The following is a 22,206-nucleotide window of genomic DNA, read 5'->3' on the forward strand; positions in this document are numbered from 1 at the left end:
TAATATACCTACAAATATATAATGCATTTGTTTAAACAATTTCAAAGTCATAAAGCAACAACTGTCATAGAAAAATTTGCTGACGTTTCGATGAAGAAATATTGCTTTATCATATTTTTCATAAAAATATAAAAAAAAACACAAAAATTGAACTTAAGTTTAAGGTCATTAATCTATAGTTAACAAAACGTCAAGAACCTAAAAAAAACACTTACATATTTTAAAGTCCATTTTAAACATGTGTTTATTAAATATTATCACAAGTGCCTCATTGTTTTGTTTTTCATTTATTAAATAATTTTATTTTAATTCTGTTTTAGCTATTACTTATTTTACCTGCTAAATAAAATCAATAATAAAACGTTCAATGACACTTTTTTTTAAATAAATAATGAGCACATTATTTTCACTATTTTGAAGGAAATTATTTAAACTCATTTAATTGATGACAATAACAAAAAATTTGTTTGTGATTGTTGCTAATTTTAATGGTCTGGCTGTTGGTATTTGCTGTGTACTGGTCAATTCGCTTTGACTGCGCAAAAAACACAAACCCCATAATTGAAAAAATCAGATAATATTAAAAGAAATATAAAAACAAGTTATAAAAGAAATAATATAAAAACAGAATTGAAAGATAAAATATAAAATGATACATACTACATATTTATTGGTTCTTCAAAAATGTTTTAGCATTCGTTTCTTAAAGTTAAACATTTTTAAAATGGAATTTAAGGATTTTGTAAAATTTTATTTATTTTTTTTCGGTTGTAAAGTGGGTGCTGCGTTAAATTCACGTGATATCATTAACAATGTTTGCTTGTTATCGTAGTTATCAGTTTTTATTTATTTATATTATTTATAAATTTAACAAATTTTTAGTAACTACTCTTTATGCTTGATTTTATTATAAGTATTTTGTGATTATTTTATACATTTTTTTATAAAAATACTTTAATTTTGCTTAATTCTCAGACGTTAAACGATAACCAATGCATATTTAGAGCAACAATGTTGCCAAATTTAAAAATCAAGATTTGTTTACTAAATCAGTCATTTAGTTATAATTGTGGCAGCATTGTTTATAAGGCATTTAGTAGATCAATTCCTTAGAAAATATAAACAATTGAAAAGAAAAATAAATATTTATTAAACAACTACAGAAATTCCATGTATAAAATGTTTACTTTTTCAATTTAGGTTGTATTGGGATTCGTTTTTCATTAGTGTTTTGTATATATTTCTTTTAATATTATTTTTTACCGTTATATTTCACCGTTACATAAAGTTTTTCACATTGCATAATTAGTATTCCTCTTCTATTAACACAATTAACTGAAAAGTAACAAACATTTTCTTAATGTTTTTCTTTTTGTTTCTTCTCCTTTGCTTTAAAAACAGAAAATGATGATCATGCTGTTGCTTAAAGCAAATAAATGATCTTGTTTTTGTATTTTCTAAACCAAGGTTAATTTTTTTATTTTAATGAGGGGGTCAAGTTTAACTAAGAGATGATGTAAAAGTTAAGTAATTCTGACTAAAAATAGGAAAAATAACGAGGCTGTATAAAGTCAACGCCTCTTTGGTTAATGTAAAAAAAGCATTACTTTTGTAAAGATTTCATAATTTCAACAAAAATATGTAATATTAATAATAGTAAAAAACTTAATTTATCAATTTTCTTCTCAAGTTTCTTTTAAATTATTGTACATCTTTTAAATTTTAACCATAAGTTAGAAATGGTTAAAAATAGTAGTTTTTTTAAGTGCCATGGCTGGTTTTGTAAGCATGGTTGGTACCCTTTATTTATGCTTTACTATGTTAGACGGCCCTGCCCCTCTTTACAAGTTTTTTCTTCTTTTCATTTCTTTTTCTTGCTGTAAGACGCCACTTGGTGTTATACCGGTGTCTGCACCATTTATCGTTTGCAGCGGCAATAACAACATTCATTATTTATGGAACAGCCCGAGAATTTTTGTTCATTCCACGTTTTTTTTTTTTTTGTTTTTTTCTTATTGAAACCGAACAGACAAAAACAAGTATCTTGTTAGACAAATATAAACAAAATAATAATAAAAGAAAAAAAGTTCCCCTCGTTTACAATCGACGACTTCTACTGGCAATCGTATGTGTATTCAATAAAATACATATTTTAGTACATAAATACTATATGTACTGGTATTATACTATATATCAAGAAAAAAATTGGCTTTATCGCTAGCTCTCTCTTTTTCCTTTAAATTTTTCATATAAAATTTAGATTTTAAGAGTCACTCTTAGACTGCTAGTACTGCTTCACATGCGTGCCTTTAAATACATTTATTAATTTATTTTGATATTTTTTCTTTTAATTTAAATTTTTTATTTTGTTTTAATTCCATTCGTGTCATAATAATATTTTTTTCTTTTTATTTATTGTTACCTTTTTTCCCCCACATCAGTTTGTAACTCTCTGGCACTGTTAGTTTTGCGCAATGCATGAGTAAACTGAAAAAAAATATAATCTTAATTTTTTTGCGCCTTTTTTTTTCCTATCATATTCATTTTCCATATTGAAATTGTTAATTGCTGTAATATTACTTAAATACTTAAATTTATAAGTTTTTCCCCCCTCCTTACTGTGAAACGGTTTGTTTAAGTAAAGTGGGGCTGGTTGGCTGACTAACTACTTGGACTAGTTTATTGTTTTACGAGTAGAGGAAAGAAAAATAAAGTAAACAAAATAATTAAAACAATTACTGACCTTTACTTGGTAAATGTTTACAAGTTTTTCACGCATTCTCTGGGTTATTGTATGTAAATTGTATTTGTATTAATTATTCATTATATATTTATTTATAACTTTCGTAAGCAGTCGTTGTCGTGTAAACAACATTTAAGAATACACCAGTTCTATTTGTTTTCTTTTTAGTTTAGTGCAGTACTCTTTAGATTTGTTAACTGAAAATAGAGATAAATACTTGGTTAATAGGGCTAACATAGGGATGGAAATTGAAAATAAATAATATTTTAGTGGAGACAAAATACATTAAAACATTAAGTAATTATCACGTTTTATAATTTTTAATTAACTGGAGCACTATCAAATGTAAACAAACTAAATTTTTTTATAAACAGCCGTTTAAACTGATAACCAACTGATAGTCTACCATATGTAAACTTTAGATATTTCTGGCAACATTATTCTCTCTCTATAGGGCAACTCTGTATGTTTTCTTGTCTGTTCTAATTACAATGAGTAATGAAACTATAGAGATGTTTATTTTTTCGGTTTGTAATATTGTAAAAACCAGCACGTGAAATAATTTATTTTAATTAAATTAATTTTCTGTTAGCTTTTTATAAAAACAACAAGATTATAAAAATTAAAAAAAAATAGAAAAAGTTTAAACACCTTTTTTAAATAATATTTCTTATCCTCACTCTTTCTTTCGTTCTCTCTTGTTTACTATATAAATAATTATTGTTGTGTGTGTATGTCAGCCTGTAGATCTCACACGTTTATTTGCAATAAAGATAGAGCAAACAAAAACAACAAAAATTAAAATAAAACGACCTCGATTATTTTTATACATTTCTTTGTTGTTTTATTTTTACTTGTTCCGCTAAACTAACAATTCGCAATATAAAAATAAATATATTTAAATAAAAATTTTCAAATTTGCATATTTCCAACATAAAAATAGGTAAAAAGAAAAGAAGCGGTTGTATTTAAAAAAAAAATTGTAAAAGAAAGCGAAGTTGAGTTTGTTATAAATATTTATAAATTTTAAACAAACAGCAATTTGTAATAAACTTGACAGTAGAAATTGTAGAAATACGCACAAAAAAGATAAAACACTAAAATACCACTTTTTTTTTTGATTTTGGGTCACACATACAAAACATGTCAAAACATTTTGTACATAGAAATAAAAATATATTTTATTTGTTTAAAGTACTCATACGCTCACTGTGTTTTAAAGTTGCCACATGAATGCGATGAAATAAAAAGTGTGTTTTAAAATTTGTTTATATTGTTTTGGGTTTGATTTTATTGGCTTGTTTTGGTTTTAAATGAAAGTGAAATTAAAGTCATATTCAATCGAATTTGAAGTGGATTTTAAATGGGGATTGCGGTCAAATAAGGCCCGGTCTTTACGAGGCAGTAAATTTTTTTTGAGATTTAACGCAATTATGATTTCCAATAGGGTTCATTCTTGATCCAAAAGTGACACGTGTGCCAAATTACCATTAAAATTATAACGTTTAGTTTGGTTACATGGGAGGACAAATGGACGTACATAGCTTACTCGACTCTGCAAAATGATTCCACGGTGAATGCCGGGTCTTTTGTATATTAAAAACATCAGCAATGAAGCATGATACCCTCCCAACCGAGTGGCGAAGAGTATAAACATCAATTAAACTGCTTATTTTCAATTTGAACTGTCAAAGTACAGACCTGCTAAAAATGATCTCACTACTTACGTTGTCCAACTCCCACATATACTGCACTAATAAATTTGCCTAATTGCAGTCATAAATTCTCCTTGATGTCAGAAAACACGTCTAAATACTAAACATCAAATCTGGCAACTGCAAAACTGAGGCAATATGTACTAACATAATAACAACAACAAACAACAATGTTATTTACTTTGTTTTGTACTCTGGCATTAACGTATAACAATCAATTAACATTTTAACACTTTTTTATGGTGATTTGTGTAGTTTTTGTTTTATTGAGGCTTGTTTTTTTTTTTTTGTATGTACTTTATTTAACTTTTTTATTAACTTAGTTTAACAATGTCAGTATTTATTCATTAGTTTAGCTTAAAGCAAAAACTGAAAAACAGATAAAACAGTTAGAAAACTACCGTTTCAAATTGGTTTAAAAAGAGACACGACATTAACTTTATAGGTATTTGAACTTTGGTAAAATATGTATATAATTCGTTTTACATATTAATCATGAAAGAAATTAGTAAACTTTTTTAATACTTTTATGTTCTTTTAGTTAAATACCGCTTCTATTATATATTTAACATAGTTTTAATCGAAATCATTTTAATTATTTATATATAAAGTTTTTTATTACTCAATGTCATTTTTTATAACAACAATAAAACAAAAATTTATTTTTTATACCAAAAAAAACCCACATTTTTTCTCACCTTTTTAAATGTTGTTGTTTTGTTTTTATCGGAGAATTGTGAGAATGCCTGTTATCAGTAATCGTTTAATTTTGTCGTCATTAACATAAACATATGTATTATTTAACATTAAACTGTTGTTAACATAATTTAAGTGCTCTCGCTCTTTCTCAATTTGTTGCATTTTTTGTTTTGTTTATCATACCGTAAGAGGTAGTTGAAATTAAAGTAAATTAAATGTTAACGACTAAAACACAATGTTGACGTTAAGCGTTAGAAATGATAAAAACTATGGCTTTTACACATTTTTATGGTTCTTTGGTTTGAAATTTAATAGAAAATTCTAAAATAAAGAAGTGTTATCTTAAAGAATATTATTTTTTTTATACTAAAATCGTTACTTTTTCTTTTTTTAAGTTTCAATATTTAAAAGAAATTTAACTCTTATAATAAAATTTTCAAAGTTCATTAAATAATTTCATTGCTTTACTCAAATTCGTGTCCATAATAATTGTAATTTTAAACCAAATTTGTAATTTTATACTTTTTTACAGCTAATTTTTTTTTTTTTTCAAGAAACGAAAAAAATTTTCATTAACATTGTCACTCGTCAATGTTAAAAACCTACCTGAAGTTCAAATTTTGAACTACACCAAACCCACATTAAATTTATTATTAAAAAAATTTCCACTTAATCAAGCAAACTAAAATATTTGAAAAAAATGTTTAAGATTTTTTGGACAAAACTAAAATTATCAACATCATAAAAAATTCATTGTAGTCTTCTAAGATATCCATGTATACAACTCGGATTACAACACAGTTAAGAAAACAACACACATGAAAACTGATATTTGCATGAAAACAACAACAACAAGAAAACATAACATGTTTGAAGAATATAAATCCCGAATTGAAGATTTTAATTACTGGAGACAATTTAAAGAGTGGAGAGAGTAAAGTGAGATTTTATTTCAAATTAACATGGGTCAGTTTCTCTATGTTGTTTTTGTGTAAGATCAGCGCATTCTTTTTGGGTTTAAGATTTTAATTCATTTTTTTGTATGAATCTCTTTTTAAATTGGGGGGAGTTTTTCAAAACTACATTATTTGGGTATCATTAATGTGTTTTAAAGTTTAGAAGTATTTTTAAACTCAAACCATTAACTTAAACATTTTAGACTTGGCTTTGGAAGAATATTTCAACTTAATATAATAAAATACAAAATAATGTAAAGTGTTCAAAAAATTTTAGTTAAATTTATAAATAAAATAACGATAAAATTAAATAAATATTGTGGTTTTTAACAAAATTCTAACAACTAATTTTGAATTTAAATATGGAAACACCTAAAATCTAACAAGTATGTTGATAATACAGCAAATAATTTTAAGTAAATTGTTTATTAAGAACTCGGTATGCCATAAATATCACATTCAACATACTCTTTTAAAAGAACCAAGGTGTGTGGTAATGTTTAAGCGATAAGTTCTTATCCAGTTGATTTCTTTTTAGCTAAAGGAGGTTTTCGAAAACGGAAATTTAAAATTTATTACCAAAACTAGTGTTTTAAATAAATTATTTTGTCAATTTAGTTTGTTTTATCGTATATTTTCAAACCTTCTTCTTTGATAAGGGTTTATAACCCACAAAAAATATTCTGAAAATTAGATATAACATTTTGGAAACTAATACAATGTTCGTCTTTCCCTATACATAGTTGCTTTTCCGAAGGCCTTATTTGATATCTAATGTAACAAATTTTAAAAACAATATATTATTTGCAACACTGGCTTTTAAATGTTGTATATATTTTTTCAAATTTAACGTTTATTAGATATTGTTTTCATTTTCTTAACCTCCAGAGATTTTAAAACCCATTAATAAAATCTATCAATTGATTCTTCAAAGAAAACAAGAACAAATGTCTTATTTTTAAGCTTGACTGGTTGTTATCAAATAAAAATAGCAATAATTTAAAAAATATTAGTTTGGGCATTAGAAACCAGATTTTAAAGACCCTCAAAAAAACTAACAACAACGAAATAACATTAATAATTTTAATTTTTTATAATTGTCATAAACTTTTCTATTCTTCTTTCTGTGAACCGAAGTTGATTAAAAGCCCATAAGTAACAGAATCCATATGGTATTTTTTATTATAAAGAAGAAAAATAGTTGTATTTCGTTTTTGTTGATTTTTTTATAAAGTTTATTGACATTTTGTTGTTTTTGCAAAAACAAAATATAAAAATAGATTAACCGATTTTTCATATTTGTTATGCCTATTATTTTAAGTTCAGATATCAACATACGTATGTATCACATTTTAAATGCTTAATAATCAAATGTTATAACTTAAAATTTTCAATAAGTTTTGTATTAAAACTTTTGTTAAATAGTCGATGGACTAAATAATAAACTACATCACAGAGTCTCTGGGCCATTAAAATGACAAGAAAAGACAATAGATTAGACCGTAGTCTAGTTCCTACACTATTCAAATGACCATTCAATAATCTAGTATCTAGACTAGTCAATAGAATTATCAATAGTCTAGTACTTACACAACTCAATAGTCTAGTCCATAAACTAATCAATAGATTAGTCAATATACTTGTCAATAGACTAGTCCATAGTCTAATCTCTAAACGAGTTCATACTTTAGACTAGACAATAGTCTAGTCCGAACGAAAATTCATTGATTAGTCACTAGACTTTAGACTAGTCAATAGGATAATCACTAGACTAGTCCATAGAATAGTCAATAGTTTAGTCTCTAGACTAATCAATAGATTGGCCCATATAACAGTCAATAGACTACTCCATAGCTCATACCTTTGACTATTCCATGGATTACACTATTGACTGTTCTATGGATTAGTCTAGTGACTATTCTACTGACTCGTCTATGAATTATATTATAGACTATTATGTGAACTAAAATATAGACAATTCAATTAGACTAGTCTAAGGAATAGACCTTTGACTTATCTAAGGACTGGTCTATGGTAGACAAGTCGACTAGTCTACTAAATAGATTCATTGACTATTCACTAGACCTTCGTTCGGACTCGACTTTTTACTATCCTATTGTCTAGTCTATGGACTAGAATATAGATTAAAATATGAGCTAGTCTAAGGACTAGACCTTTGACTAGTCTAAGTACTAGTCCATAGACTAATGTATGATCTAGTTCATAGAATAATATATTGACTATAGTCCATATACTGGATAATAGGCTACTCATAAGTATAGTTCTCACTCAGTCTAGTCACTAGACAGTACTATAGTTAGTAAATTAGTCGTTATATTTAGACTTGTCAATAGATTAATCCAAAGACTAGTCAAAAGCCAGGTTCATAGACTAGTGAGAAGGCTAATCCATAAACTTGTCAATAGACTGGTCTAAAGACTACTCCATAGGCAATCGGCTAAGTTATGGACTAATATATCTACTAGTACATTGCTTAGTTAATGAATTTTCGATTTTACAACTTTAATTACAGTTTTATGATCATATCTTTTTGTATTTAAACAGGTTTCATTTCTTTCAATTTCTTCTGTTGTGCTTTATTTTCAAAATTCTTTTCAAAATAACTTTGTCATTAAAAACAATGTGTCATTTCTTAAGTAAAAATCAATACTTCATTTCCGGTTAAAATATTTTTAAGAACCCTAACTTTTTAATATTAAAAAGAAAGCTACTTTCATTTAACAATAACAAGAAATAATGCTAAAGTTTTAGGAACCTAAAACCCATTCATTACATTTGATTTTTGTATTAATTCAACTAATTAATTTCTCTTTTTGTTTATCTTTACAGATGGAATCCTTAGGTGCTAATTTTAGAAATTAGGAAACATTAAACAAATATTTAAATAAATTCAACAAAGTACAACAATTGCAACATTTAAGCAAATCCAAATACGAAAAGAATTCAAAAGGAACTGTGCAGCAACTTCCTTAAACACACAAAAGCTAAAAAGAGAAACAGCTAAAAGTTAAAGAAAGCACTCAAGAAAAGCAGTTGAAAACTAAAACACATTAATGAATATCTAACAAATATTCATGCAAAAAAGTAAAGATTTTATTTTTATGTGGAAATGTTAAAATTGTAACAACAACATTTTGAAAAAGAGTTGTCTCCTTTTTATCCTTCTACTACACCCCCATAAAGAAATAATAAATCACTCCAATTTTATTAGGTAAAAGAAAATATTTTAAGAAAAACACACAAAAGAAATAGTTTCAAAAACTAAATAAAAAAATAAAATTTAAATATAATGTTAGTATTTTAAGAAATCAGCAAATATTAAGAAAGCAAGAAAAAGAATCAAGCCTATTAAGCACAAAGTCGAAATAAAGAACAATTATTTTTGTTTTAAAAGCAAACAAAAACATAAAACAAAACTAACAAATTAAAGTCACCGAAGTAAAGGCCAGTCGCATAGCAATAAAGAACCTCCAGCACAGAAGACAGACAGAAAAGCAAAAAAAAAAGAAAAAAACGAAAAAGAAAATTTAAAACGTTTCAGACGTTTAAAATTGTACAATGTCAAAATATTTCATTAATACAACAACAAATGCCAATGCTGCAGCCACTAGTAATGTTTATCAAGTCAATCAAAATGTGGGTACAACAACAACATCAAACTCCTCTTCTGTCTCCGCTACCGGAACCACCAATGCTATACGAAAATTATTTTGTGAAAAGAACACTACGTCTTCAGCATCGGCTACAACAAGGGGTTCATCATCGTCTAGTACTAAAACAACAAGAATTTTTATGACAACAAATCAAACGCATCATCAGCTGCAGCAACAAAATGCGACCAATAACAACAACAACATGGCTACACATTTGTTAGATCATGGTTATGGTGTTACCCTAACACCGCCAACAGTAGCGACCAATGCAGTGGTGGGTCAACAACAAACGACCTCAACCACCTCATCCTCCTCCTCTACACCAACATCGGGAACAGTTGCTGTTTCTGTCACTTCTAATACAATACCTGCCTCGCAACAACCACAACAACAACAAAAATTCAAGCCTACCGATATGACACAATATTACAAGGTAATGAATAATTCGTATATTGTTTTTATTTAGAATTTTGAAAACTTTTTTTAGTTAAAGAATTATAATTGAAAATTAAATTATTTTTTAATTTTTAACTAAATTAAAACTGTCGCAATGATAATGTGGTTTTACCAGCTAAAAATTCTATCAAGATTATTACCAGTTTTGCAAAGAACTCATACATTCGAATGCGATTTGTGAAAATATTTCAATTTTGATCTCATTCTCGAATAATAACCAAAAAAATATATAAATTTTAAGAAAGAACGAATAAATTGTCACCAAAATAAAAAATAAATAAAAAGGTAGGTAGGTTGATAGGAGGATGTATACTACATCAAATCCGAAGAAATACACCTAGGCCACTATCGGGCCTGTTGTGCGCTCCAATTCAAGAAAAAAAAAAAAAAAAAATTGTTCACTGAATGTATTATTTTTCCATGTTCAGAAACTCAGTTTCCTGGACGTAATTCCTAAGAATCTTCCAATCGGTGTTGGTTAAGAATGTTATTTCTGGAATAACATCACTTCCAAGATACTTGGATCTAACTTCGACGAATGCCTGACAATGGCAAAGAAAGTGCTCCAGAGTTTCACTGTCCTCTCCACATGCTCTACATTCGTCTGAATTCGCACGTCCAATTTTGTATAGATGTGCTCGTAATCCTGTGTGTCCACTGAGAATACGTACCATCATACTAACCTCAGACTTGCTCATTTTGAGAAGATTTCTCGTCTTGCTCTCATCAGGGTCACCCCATAGAATCTTTGTGGTTCTACCCACCGTTTCATTATTCCAAGAGGCCTTATGGGATTTTCTCATCCATATTTTTAATTCAGCTTTTGTTGCGTCGAATGGTTTTGCGTTTGTCAGGTTAACTACATCGAGCTCCCTTCCCTTTAAAGCTATTACATTCGCCCTTTCGTTGCCGGCTACTCCCGAGTGGCCTGGTACCCATATGATGTGAACCTTACCTCTGGGAGAGTATTCAGTTAAAGCTTTCTTACAATCCAATACGGTCTTAGATTTAATTCTATCACCTGATATCGCACAAATTGCCTTCTGGCTGTCGGTAAATATATTAAGCCCTGTGGGCGCCATATTTATTCTAATCCAATTTACACATTCCGTTATTGCTCGTACTTCTGCCTGGAAGCTTGTGTTATGATTAGGTAAACGGTGGTATATTTCTGTTTCTGGGTCTTCAATATAGAACCCCAGACCCACTTTGTCCCCTAATTTAGAGCCATCCGTGTAGCAACGGATTCCTACTGGTATTTGCTCTAATGTTCCGCTTGACCAAGACATTCTATCTGGGATTAGCGTTTCAAAGTTTCCGACATATTCAGTGTCTGGTATGCGATCAGGCACGTCCGATGAATAAAAAATTAACAATTGTCAAAATTACATTGAATGTTCAAGAATAACAGATCGTTTACAGATTTCAACTGTAAAATTAATTTGTCCACTCGGAATTTGTGAGATTTATAAGAACTCCAAACGAATCTTAAAATGCATTTGTACACTAAAGTGCAATCAAAATTTAAACTTCATTAGATGTAACATCAAGTCAAAAATTAATAATTCTCCACAAATCAAAACGGTATGAACTAATACTTGTCATACTGTAGCAGGCCCAAGAAAACAATCTATCATTTTATATTAATAATAATCCCTTTTTTTATTAAGGTTAAACGGCGTATACCTATGAATGATAGTCATCCGAAGAAACAGGCCAAACAAAGTCTACAACATCAGACACCTTATCAACAACAACAGCAACAACAACAACCACAACAGCAACATAATGTTATTATACGTTCAAACACTAACAAACAGCAAACACCTCAGATTCATCATCAACAGCAGCAACAACAACAACAGCAACTTTCATTAAATTTTGCCACGCCATCACCACAACCACCCAGACCACCATCATCAGCTTCCTCGACATCATCGTCATCAGCCTTAATGGCACCAAATTTGCTCTATAAAATCGGTACAGCCTCTTCCAATAGTCACGGTGTCAATAATACTGGCGCTTCGGCCAAACGCACACCCGAAGGTAATCGTGCCGACACCTCATTGGGTATATTAACGAAAAAATTCGTAGATCTTTTACAAGAATCACCCGATGGTGTGGTCGACTTAAATGATGCCTCCACTAAATTGGCCGTACAAAAACGTCGTATTTACGATATCACCAATGTACTGGAGGGTATTGGTATACTGGAGAAGAAATCGAAAAATAATATACAATGGAAATGTGGCAATTCGCTGTTGACATCGGAACGCTCGAATGATATTAAATTGGAGAATGAACGTCTCGAACAGAAGGAGAATGAATTGAATATGTTGATTGATGAAATACGTAATGAATTGCATGGCGAAATCTCGCGTAATGATCAATTGGCATATGTGACGCACAGCGATCTATTGAATGTCGATCTGTTTAAGGATCAAATTATTATAGTTATTAAAGCACCACCAGAAGCAAAACTTGTGGTAAGTTGAAAGAAATTGGATGTTAAAATTTACTTAAATATTTTACTTATTTCTAAACATCAAATCTTTGGCGTGAAGAAATTAATTTCAAATAAATCGTTTTAGATGAATCGTTTTATATAAAAAAAAACTACACCATTTCATAATAAAACTAAGAAATTTCTTACACATTTCAAAAATTTCAATTTTAAAATAAACTTTTTTAAAAACTAACAATTTTAAAACTTTCTGTTAGAAAATTAATAATTCTAAAATATTAAAAAAAATTAAATTCTGAAGAGGAAGTTTTTGAAATACAAAGAGAAAACTTTTAAATTGAAATTTTAGTTCAAATTTTTTCTCAAATACTATTGGAATTGGTGTAGTGTCAAAAAGCTACAAGTAGTCTATAAAAAACAAATAACCACTCTCTATTTCTATGCTGCATGCAGCAATTATCTGTCATTTCTCCAACCAACATCCATCCATCTATTCTAAATACTTTAACGAAAAAAAGAAAAAACGATTTGTCTATAAAAAAAATTCTTTACGTCAATTCCTAGCCGGCGCATAACAAAAAAGTGAAATGAATTTTTAAAAATGCAAAATCATCTAAATGTTTAATGTGTCTAGAAGAAGATTTTATATAAAAAGCAATGATGATAATATTTTATAAAATTTAATGCAAAGATTTTTTTCTGAAAAATTTCTTTGCGAATGCAAAAATGTTTAAAGTATTTTTATAAACTTGACATAAGACTACAGAAGTCTGTGTATGTGGGTTAGCATAATAATTTGTTGAAATATTTTTAAATAAAACAACAAAAAAGTCGGCTAAAAATATCAAAAATAATCACACACAACTCACATTTAGTAAAGTGACAGACTGAGTATAACTATATGTATATTTAAACATATAAAGAGAAACTTTTAGCTATATTAAAAAAAAAAAGTTTACTTATACTTAACAGCAGACATATATAGATTTTTTTCATTGTTATTAGTTGCAGAAAAATAGCTCAACAAAAGAAATTTGTTTGGCTTTTTAAAAATTTATAAAAAAAGATAAATTCTATTGAATTCTATGTTATTCTGAGTATTTGTCATTGGTTGGTCGAATACCAAACATTTATTAACAAAAAACAAAAATTAATAAAATATTTATTATTTTTTTATAGTTACCTGATTCTCTTAATCCTCGTGAGATACATGTTAAGGCGGAAAATAATGGTGAAATCAATGTATTCCTTTGTCATGATAACTCACCGGAAAATTCACCCAACTTTGGCTCCTCCTCTTTGGCTCAACGTCATGCTGCTGCTGCATTGCAACAGCGTCATCATGATGACTTGATTACTGATATGGAGGACGAAAAACGTCATAGATTAGGTAAGTGTTAAAATTCCTAACGCTACCCCCCCACTAAATACAAAAATATGCCATTAAAATTAATTATTATTGTTTTTTGTAGGTTTACCAGCTGTAACAGCACAACCTTTAGCATCTACATATCCGGCGGCAGCCACCAACTTGGTACCACGTTCGGCTCAACGTAATCTTAGCAAGTCAATAGAAGCTGCAGCTCAACAAGAGGCTGCATCGCTTATCGAAGTTAACTACCCAACTCAGGATCAACAACAACAGCAGCAGCAACATCATCATCTGCAGCAGCATGAGCAGTCAAATTCTTCTTCATTATTAAATGAAGATGATTTCAATATGTTCCCCTCCATAACAAGGCCGGTTATAACACAGGTTTTAGGCGAACAGCATCAACAAAGGACACAACACATGCAAAATTCCCAGGAACAAAAGTTAACAGCCGAGGAGGAGGATGCTTTGGTTTCCTATCAAAGTTTAATTGTTTGTTCCAATCAGCAACAACAGCAGCAGCGCCGTCATACCGCTGAAAGTAATCCGGATAGTAATGATTCTAATCAAACCCTTACGCTTACCAGTTGTAATAGCACAACGAATAGGAGCCTTTTGTCGTCGTCGTCGAAAAAATCTGGTTTACGAAAAGATGTTACTTTGGTGAATTGTGCAATGGAACAGCAACAGCAGCAAAAAAGTCTATTAACTGGCAGTACAACATCCTCTTCGGCGTCGTCGTCAACGTCTTCATCACAAGTTCCATCAAATAATTCGTCATCGGCCACCTCGCCACATCATCAACAACAGCAGCAAGACAATTCCCCAACACATTTGAATTATGAAACTTTAACACATAATAATCAACAACAATTGCAAACAACAACAACCACCGCTGGCGGTCAACATCAACAACAATTGCAACAGTACCATCATCATCAGGAACAGCATCAACAATTGCAGCAACATCTCGATAATAGTATTGTTGTTGGTAATTCTTCTTCATCACATAATGATGATCATCTTGCACACATGCATGTTTCAAATTCGAATTGTAGTTCAGGCGTCCGGAACGCTTTAATTTCGGATAGTGTCAACCTTAGTCCCACTACCTATAATTGTAAGTATTGTGTGTCTTTAACTTTAATTGCAATAAGTGTCTCTCTACGTTTTCTCTCTCTATCTCATGTTTCATTAAAAAACAATAAAACATCCACGTATGCATCAACCACCTGGAAACGGAAACTCAAAGTCAAAGTTTTTCTAAAAGAAATATCGTACAAAAAAAAAAAAGAATCATTCTTGTCGAGAACTCTCTCTGTGATTTGCGTTTCCTTTACTTTGATTTGATTTGATGAAAAATAGAATAAAAACTCTTAACAACTACAAAAAATAACCAACAAATGGTTTCAAACACTCACTGTCATTATATACACATAATTGCACAGTTAGTCGTCCATTTTGTTGCTATGTAAAAATATCGAAAAATTCTCAAAATCATACCTCATATTCGCATCACAGTCTGAGTTCTTGCTGAGCGTGCATTCAAATTCTCTCAAATAAAAACAAAGTGAAGCAAGAATATCAAACAATTTAAAATAAATTCCAAAAAGTGCTTTTAGTAATAAGTTTAAATTTTATGTTAATTTGTGTTTTTTTTTTTTTTTTTAATTTTTATATTTTACTTTTTTAATTTAAATTTAGTTTTTGTTGTAAACCTGTCTACGAGCTTTCAGTCCAAATTTGAATTTTGTTTTTTTATTTAATATTTTTACGAAATTTTGTTGTTTTGTTTCTTTTATATAAAAACAAATTTTTGAAATTAGTTATTGTTGTAAAATTAGTCTTTTTCAATAAAATTTTAAGGTTATTTTTTATTTTATTGTGACTTAAAGTTTATAGAACAAATTTTGTATGAACATTTGTTTTATTAACATTAAATAAACTATTATGAATAAGATCCATTGAATATAGATAGAAAATTTTGAACCCAAACATTTTTTAACATTTTATTATGTCATCTGAAACTTTCAAATCAAATCTGACGATCTGAAAATAAAGTTTTTTTTGCCTGTGTTATTTACGTCAGGACTTAGAGTCAAGGATAATAGAATTTGTAAAAATGTGGACGAAATTGGCCTAGATTCATTTCTACTGTTGTAATTTAAATACATAAATCTATTTTCTTGCATTCTAACCTAAATTAAGGCATTTTGCCATCAGTGCGTATGAGTGTTTTTTTTAATATTGTAAATTAAGTATACGCCAAGTTGTTCCTAATATGTAGTTTTCTTCTTATCATAACTTAGTACAATAGTCTATAGTCTAGACTATAGACTAGACTATAGTCTAGACTATAGACTAGACTATAGACTAGACTATAGACTAGACTATAGACTAGACTATAGACTAGACTATAGACTAGACTATAGACTAGACTATAGACTAGACTATAGACTAGACTATAGACTAGACTATAGACTAGACTATAGACTAGACTATAGACTAGACTATAGACTAGACTATAGACTAGACTATAGACTAGACTATAGACTAGACTATAGACTAGACTATAGACTAGACTAGACTATAGACTAGACTATAGACTAGACTATAGACTAGACTATAGACTAGACTATAGACTAGACTATAGACTAGACTATAGACTAGACTATAGACTAGACTATAGACTAGACTATAGACTAGACTATAGACTAGACATAGACTAGACTAAGACTAGACTATAGACTAGACTATAGACTAACTATAGACTAGACTATAGACTAGACTATAGACTAGACTATAGACTAGACTATAGACTAGGACTATAGACTCGACATAAGACTAGCTATAGACTAGACTATAGACTGACTAGACTAGTCTATAGACTAGACTATAGCCTAGAATATAGACTAGACTATAGACTAGACTATAGACTAGACTATAGACTAAGACTATAGACGAGACTATAGACGAGACTACAGACTAGACTGTAGAATAGACTATAGACTAGACTATAGACGAGACTACAGACTAGACTGTAGAATAGACTATAGACTAGACTATAGACTAGACTATAGACTACACTATAGACTACACTATAGACTACACTATAAACTAGACTATAGACTAGACTATAGACTAGACTATAACTAGACTAGGACTAGACTATAGACTGACTATAGGCTACACTGTAGACTATACTATAGACTAGACTATAGACTAGACTATAGACTGGACTATAGACTAGACTATTGACTAGACTATAGACTAGACTATAGACTAGACTAGACTATAGACTAGACTATTGACTAGACTATAGACTAGACTACCAAGAGAATACCAAGATGATTTTTGTTTAGCACTGGCTTGAATTTCACAACAACTGGCCTATAACTGAGTAGGCACTTTAAAGTCCAGGCAGATTCATCTAATTTATTTATTTCAAGTAATTGTAGTTGTTGTAATTTTATTTTTGTTTCATTTTAAACTCAATAACTTTTAATTTGCTTTATTAATTTTTGTTTTTCCCATTTATATTCCAATTAATTACGCTTTTATTTCATTAATAATTAACAAACTCAACTGTAGTGAATACAATTAAAATCATTAAAACGCATAAAATCATAAAACAAACAAATAAAAAAAATAATAAACAAACTCTTAATGGGATTTAAAAAAGAAACCAACAAAACTAATAAAAAGCACAAATTCATTTTGGAACTGAACTCTCGTGGGTCTGCATGGCACATACCACCAAAAACAATTAAATGTTCTTGTTGCGTATACATTTTGTATTTGAAAGTTTGTAGCACCATGAGATTCAGCTCTGGCATGAATTTCAAAGCACAAAAAACCAAATCATCACAGTAACTAAAAAATAATCATAAAAATTTATCAATAATAAACTTAAAGTTATTTGTAATAAATAAAAGTTAAAATAATTTTAAATGAAATGTTGAAAGTTTATAGGAATTCAATTCACCTGAAAAAATCTTAAAAAATATAAAAATATATTAAAATTGTTAAAACATTTCCTGCTAACATTTCATTTACAGTTATGGTCAAGTGTGTTTTTAAAAATTATTCATCTATTATTATTCTTAAATAAACATTTTTAATAAAATTTAAATTATTTTTAAAATATTAACCTGTTTTTCTTGTTCTTTTCTTTTTATTTTTCTTTTTTTCTACTTTTTTTTTAGATTTTGAAGACTTGCCGCCTTTGTTGCCCATTGAACCGCCATTGGATGGTTTATATAATTTCTCTTTAGATCAGTCAGAGGGTCTTAATGATCTATTCCATGATTTTGTATAAGCAAACACCCGCCCTCTTGTCCCAACCAAAACACGTTTATTCAACTCCCCTACTCTCCCCCCTTGGAAAATTAATCATCCAACCAAATTTGTTGTTTCTTTTTTTTTAATACATTTTTTTAATTATAATTTTAAATTATAAAAGAAATCCAATATAAAAATATATATTTTTTTTATATTTTTAAAAAATAAAACAAAAAACTAGTGGATAATAGTTAAAAATTAAAAACACACACACACAAATATATAACTACATATATATAGTCTGATGCAAAAAGAAAGAAAAAAACAATGAAAAAAAGCAAACAAATTATAAAATTAATTTATAATACGGAAAGTAAATAAAAAACAATTTAGTCATACAAAAAAAAAAACAAGTTTGTAAATTCTAAAATCAGGTTTTCAATTTACAAAAATAAATCTATTTAAATAGAATATTTGTAATTTAAACTAAAACTCTCACACACACAAATAAAACCAACAATATCAGTGTAAAATTTTCCTCAAAAAAATGGCATGTTTTTAAAACACTTGAAAATTTTCTTAATTAAAAAAAATTAAATGTAATTGAAACTTAAAAACTCAAAAATTGAAACTACAATTTGTAAATTAATCAAAATTACTTTAAAGTTTTGTTTTTTCTTCGAAATTTTTTTTTAATAATTTGTAAATTTTATTTTGTTTAATTATATATTAAAAATTCTCAAATTTTTGGCTTATTTTTTAATGAAATTTTATTTTTTGAATTCAATTTCATGTTATTTATGTAAAATAATACATTTACTTTTTTTTGAGCTCTATTTGTAAAATTTTTGTTAATTTTTTTCTAAAGCAATAGTTTTTCTTAATTTTTTTTTAAATTTATATAATAGCTATTTACACTGTAAATTTTCTTAAAATAAAAAAAGTAATTGCATTTTTTGTTAATTTTTATTTTATTTTTTAAATTTTATAATAATTTAAATTTAAAATGAAAACAAACTGTTAATAGTGAATCAGCAGCAAAGCAAACAAACCTAAGATAGCAAAACAAAAACAAAAAAACAACAAACTTATTTTAATGCTAAACGCTTATATTTTTATACATTTAAAACACATACATACATAATAATTAATATAAATATATTTTGTTATTGTTAACAAATAGGAAAAAAAATCTACAAGAAAACCATAAACAATTGTAAAACTACAAATACCAATAATTTAAAAAGTCTATTAATTTTTGGCTATTTGTAATTTTCTTCCTTTTCTTCTACTCCTGTTACTTATTTTTTTACTATTTTCTTTGTTAAGTAAAAAAAGAACTATTACTAATTCTTTACAAAAAAGTTTTGAAAAGACACTTTTCCTTTTGCCTTTGTTCTTCTGTTAATATTATTTAATTTTATTAAAAGCTCAATATAATTATTAAAATCTAATTATGTTCTTAAGTAAATAACCTCATTATAAAAAAAAAACAACAAACAAGCATTTGAATTTATTTTGATAAAATTTTAAAAGGGATTTTTACAAGGGTTTCTATTTAAAACAGTGATTTGGAAAACAAAATGTTTTGCAATTCGATTTTTATTTGGCAAAAGTGGTAAAGGCAAAATAAGACGTTAAATATTAAACCCAATTGATTCTTTCCGATAAAACTTTCAAAAATCCTTTAAACCTAATAACTACGTTTTTGGTTTAAATTTTATTATACCGGAATTTTATCTGTAAGCTATTTGTAAGAACATTTTACGAAATGCAATCTTTTCGAGGATGTTTAAAACGAATCGAATTACAGAAAATAAAATTTGAAATTATTCAATTAGATGGAATCGACTTTTTTCACGGCAATTGTGGATACTAAATATGTAATAGTTAAGCTTATATTACACTATCAACAAAGATTTAGGTGCGAATTCTATAAAATGAAACGTAAAATGTCTTACGTTATAGAAAACAAAGAAAATTTCATAAATTTTCCATAAAATATTAATGAAGCGTTTATCGTTTTATTTTGAATTGAGTCTGATGCTCATTCGCACTAAGTCCATAATCGTTTTCTCATGGAAATTAGCGATTACTTTGTCTGAAAACACAAAATCATTAAATCGTATTTTGATTTTAAAAAAGAAGTCATTAGAATTGCTACAAAATCACATAGTATTCTTAATATTAAGAAAATATTTCATTAATAGTATGAAACTTGATTTAAGTAGTATTCCCTTGCTTTAAACTTAATTCAATTTCAACAAATAAATTCAAATGTGTAATCATAAAGTGAGGTTACTTAAAGGAAAAAACCATTAGGAAAATAATAATAAACTTTTTATGTGTTCTTTTAAAAAACATATTATTTTTTAAAAACACTTTATCTTCTACTTTATAACACACAAACAGCCCCCTACTATCCCTGTTATTCATATCTAATGATGTATCAATAAATATTTTTCCCCTCTCTTTATTGTATTTATCCATACAATTATAGTTTATTTCTTTTTTTTTTAAGAAAAGTAAACATAAAAAATATAATAAAATAGTTAAACAAAAAATCTTTTAAAACAAAAACAAAAAAACATAAATAAAAGAAATTCTCTTTTTTCTTCAAACTTAAATTAATACTAAAAAGTATCGAATAGTTAAACATATTCAAAATAAATAAAAAAAAATCGTAAAAAATATTGTAATAAAAAATTCTTAAAAAAATAATAAATTTAAATAAATGGCAAAACAGCAAACATTTTTTTATTATTATTATTTTAATAAAGTCTATTATTATATAAAATTCAACAATCCCTTAAAATAACAAACATTTTGTTATTTTTTATTATTATTAATATTAAATAAACAAAATAATTATTATTTTAATTAATACAAAAATTATTATACATATAAATATTATTTTGTAATATACAAAACAAAAAAAAAACATAAATGTAATTAATTAATAATAAAACAAAATATGTAAACATCAAATTGTTAAGTACTTTTTATTTTATTCTTTCTAAAATATAAAACAAAAATAAAATAAAGAAATGTTAAGTTTAACCCAAAAAAAGTAATCACAAAAAAATAACTAATTAAAAAGCGTTTTTATTTGATAAAAATACCCCTACTGTGCATTTCACTTTGGATCGAAATTATCTCCGTTTGACAACTTTGACTAAATCGTAATATAGATACAATCTAAAAACATTAAAAAGAAAATTCAACCATTTGAAGAATGAATAGAATGGAAAAAATCTAATCAGAACACTTATAGATTTTAATTTAATTGGGATGCTGTCTAATTATATGTTTCTAGGTTTAATATTGCAAAAAAAGTGCCAGTTGTAGATCAAATAAGTACCAGAAATTCTATCCTACAGACTTTCATTCATTCGGGACACAGAATGTTTAATTTTATATGACAAGGTTCAATACTATAGAAATTTTAAAAAGTACATTTTGAAGAACAAAAATGTACCAAAATGTTTAGTCTTATAAATTTTATGTCTAGGTTATTATATATAATAAGAGATTCGAAAATAGTTGAAGAATAAATAATTACCTCCTATAGATTTCGATTCCATCATGTTTCTATATGTATGACATTATGTTTCTAGGTTCAATAATTGAAAAAGTACCATTTTAATGACGAAAAAGTACCAGAAACTCCCCTTTTATAAATTTTCATTCAATCAATAAGCTGCGTCTAATTTTTTCGTTTCTATGTTAAATATTGTAAAAGATTCAAAAAGCACCACTTGATGAACAAAAAGTAGCAAAAAAACTCTCTTGCATCATATTCATATTACCCGTTTAAAACCCCAAACATTCGAATTTCTAAAAATC

At 27.6% G+C, this 22,206-nt stretch overlaps 1 protein-coding gene across 4 annotated transcripts in view; it reads left to right on the top strand.

Moving 5' to 3' along the window:
- LOC119616184 (transcription factor E2f1) overlaps positions 1 to 18,646 on the top strand; it is a 99,401-nt gene extending 80,755 nt beyond the window's left edge. For 3 of the 4 annotated variants that reach the window (XM_037972517.1, XM_037972516.1, XM_037972515.1), the window contains exons 3-7: positions 8,964 to 10,220; positions 11,914 to 12,729; positions 13,887 to 14,097; positions 14,180 to 15,199; positions 18,285 to 18,646. In XM_037972517.1, the coding sequence (XP_037828445.1) occupies positions 9,693 to 10,220; positions 11,914 to 12,729; positions 13,887 to 14,097; positions 14,180 to 15,199; positions 18,285 to 18,397 (2,688 nt within the window). In that variant the 5' untranslated portion in view covers positions 8,964 to 9,692 and the 3' untranslated portion in view covers positions 18,398 to 18,646. The remainder of the gene's footprint in view (positions 1 to 8,963; positions 10,221 to 11,913; positions 12,730 to 13,886; positions 14,098 to 14,179; positions 15,200 to 18,284) is intronic. The other variant, XM_037972518.1, reaches the window with a different exon arrangement.
- Positions 18,647 to 22,206: the final 3,560 nt, after the last annotated feature.

Source organism: Lucilia sericata, unplaced genomic scaffold (genome assembly GCF_015586225.1).
Source record: "Lucilia sericata isolate MDLA Ls3-8-SP2 unplaced genomic scaffold, ASM1558622v1 Contig000061F_arrow, whole genome shotgun sequence".
NCBI classification, from domain to species: domain Eukaryota; kingdom Metazoa; phylum Arthropoda; class Insecta; order Diptera; family Calliphoridae; genus Lucilia; species Lucilia sericata.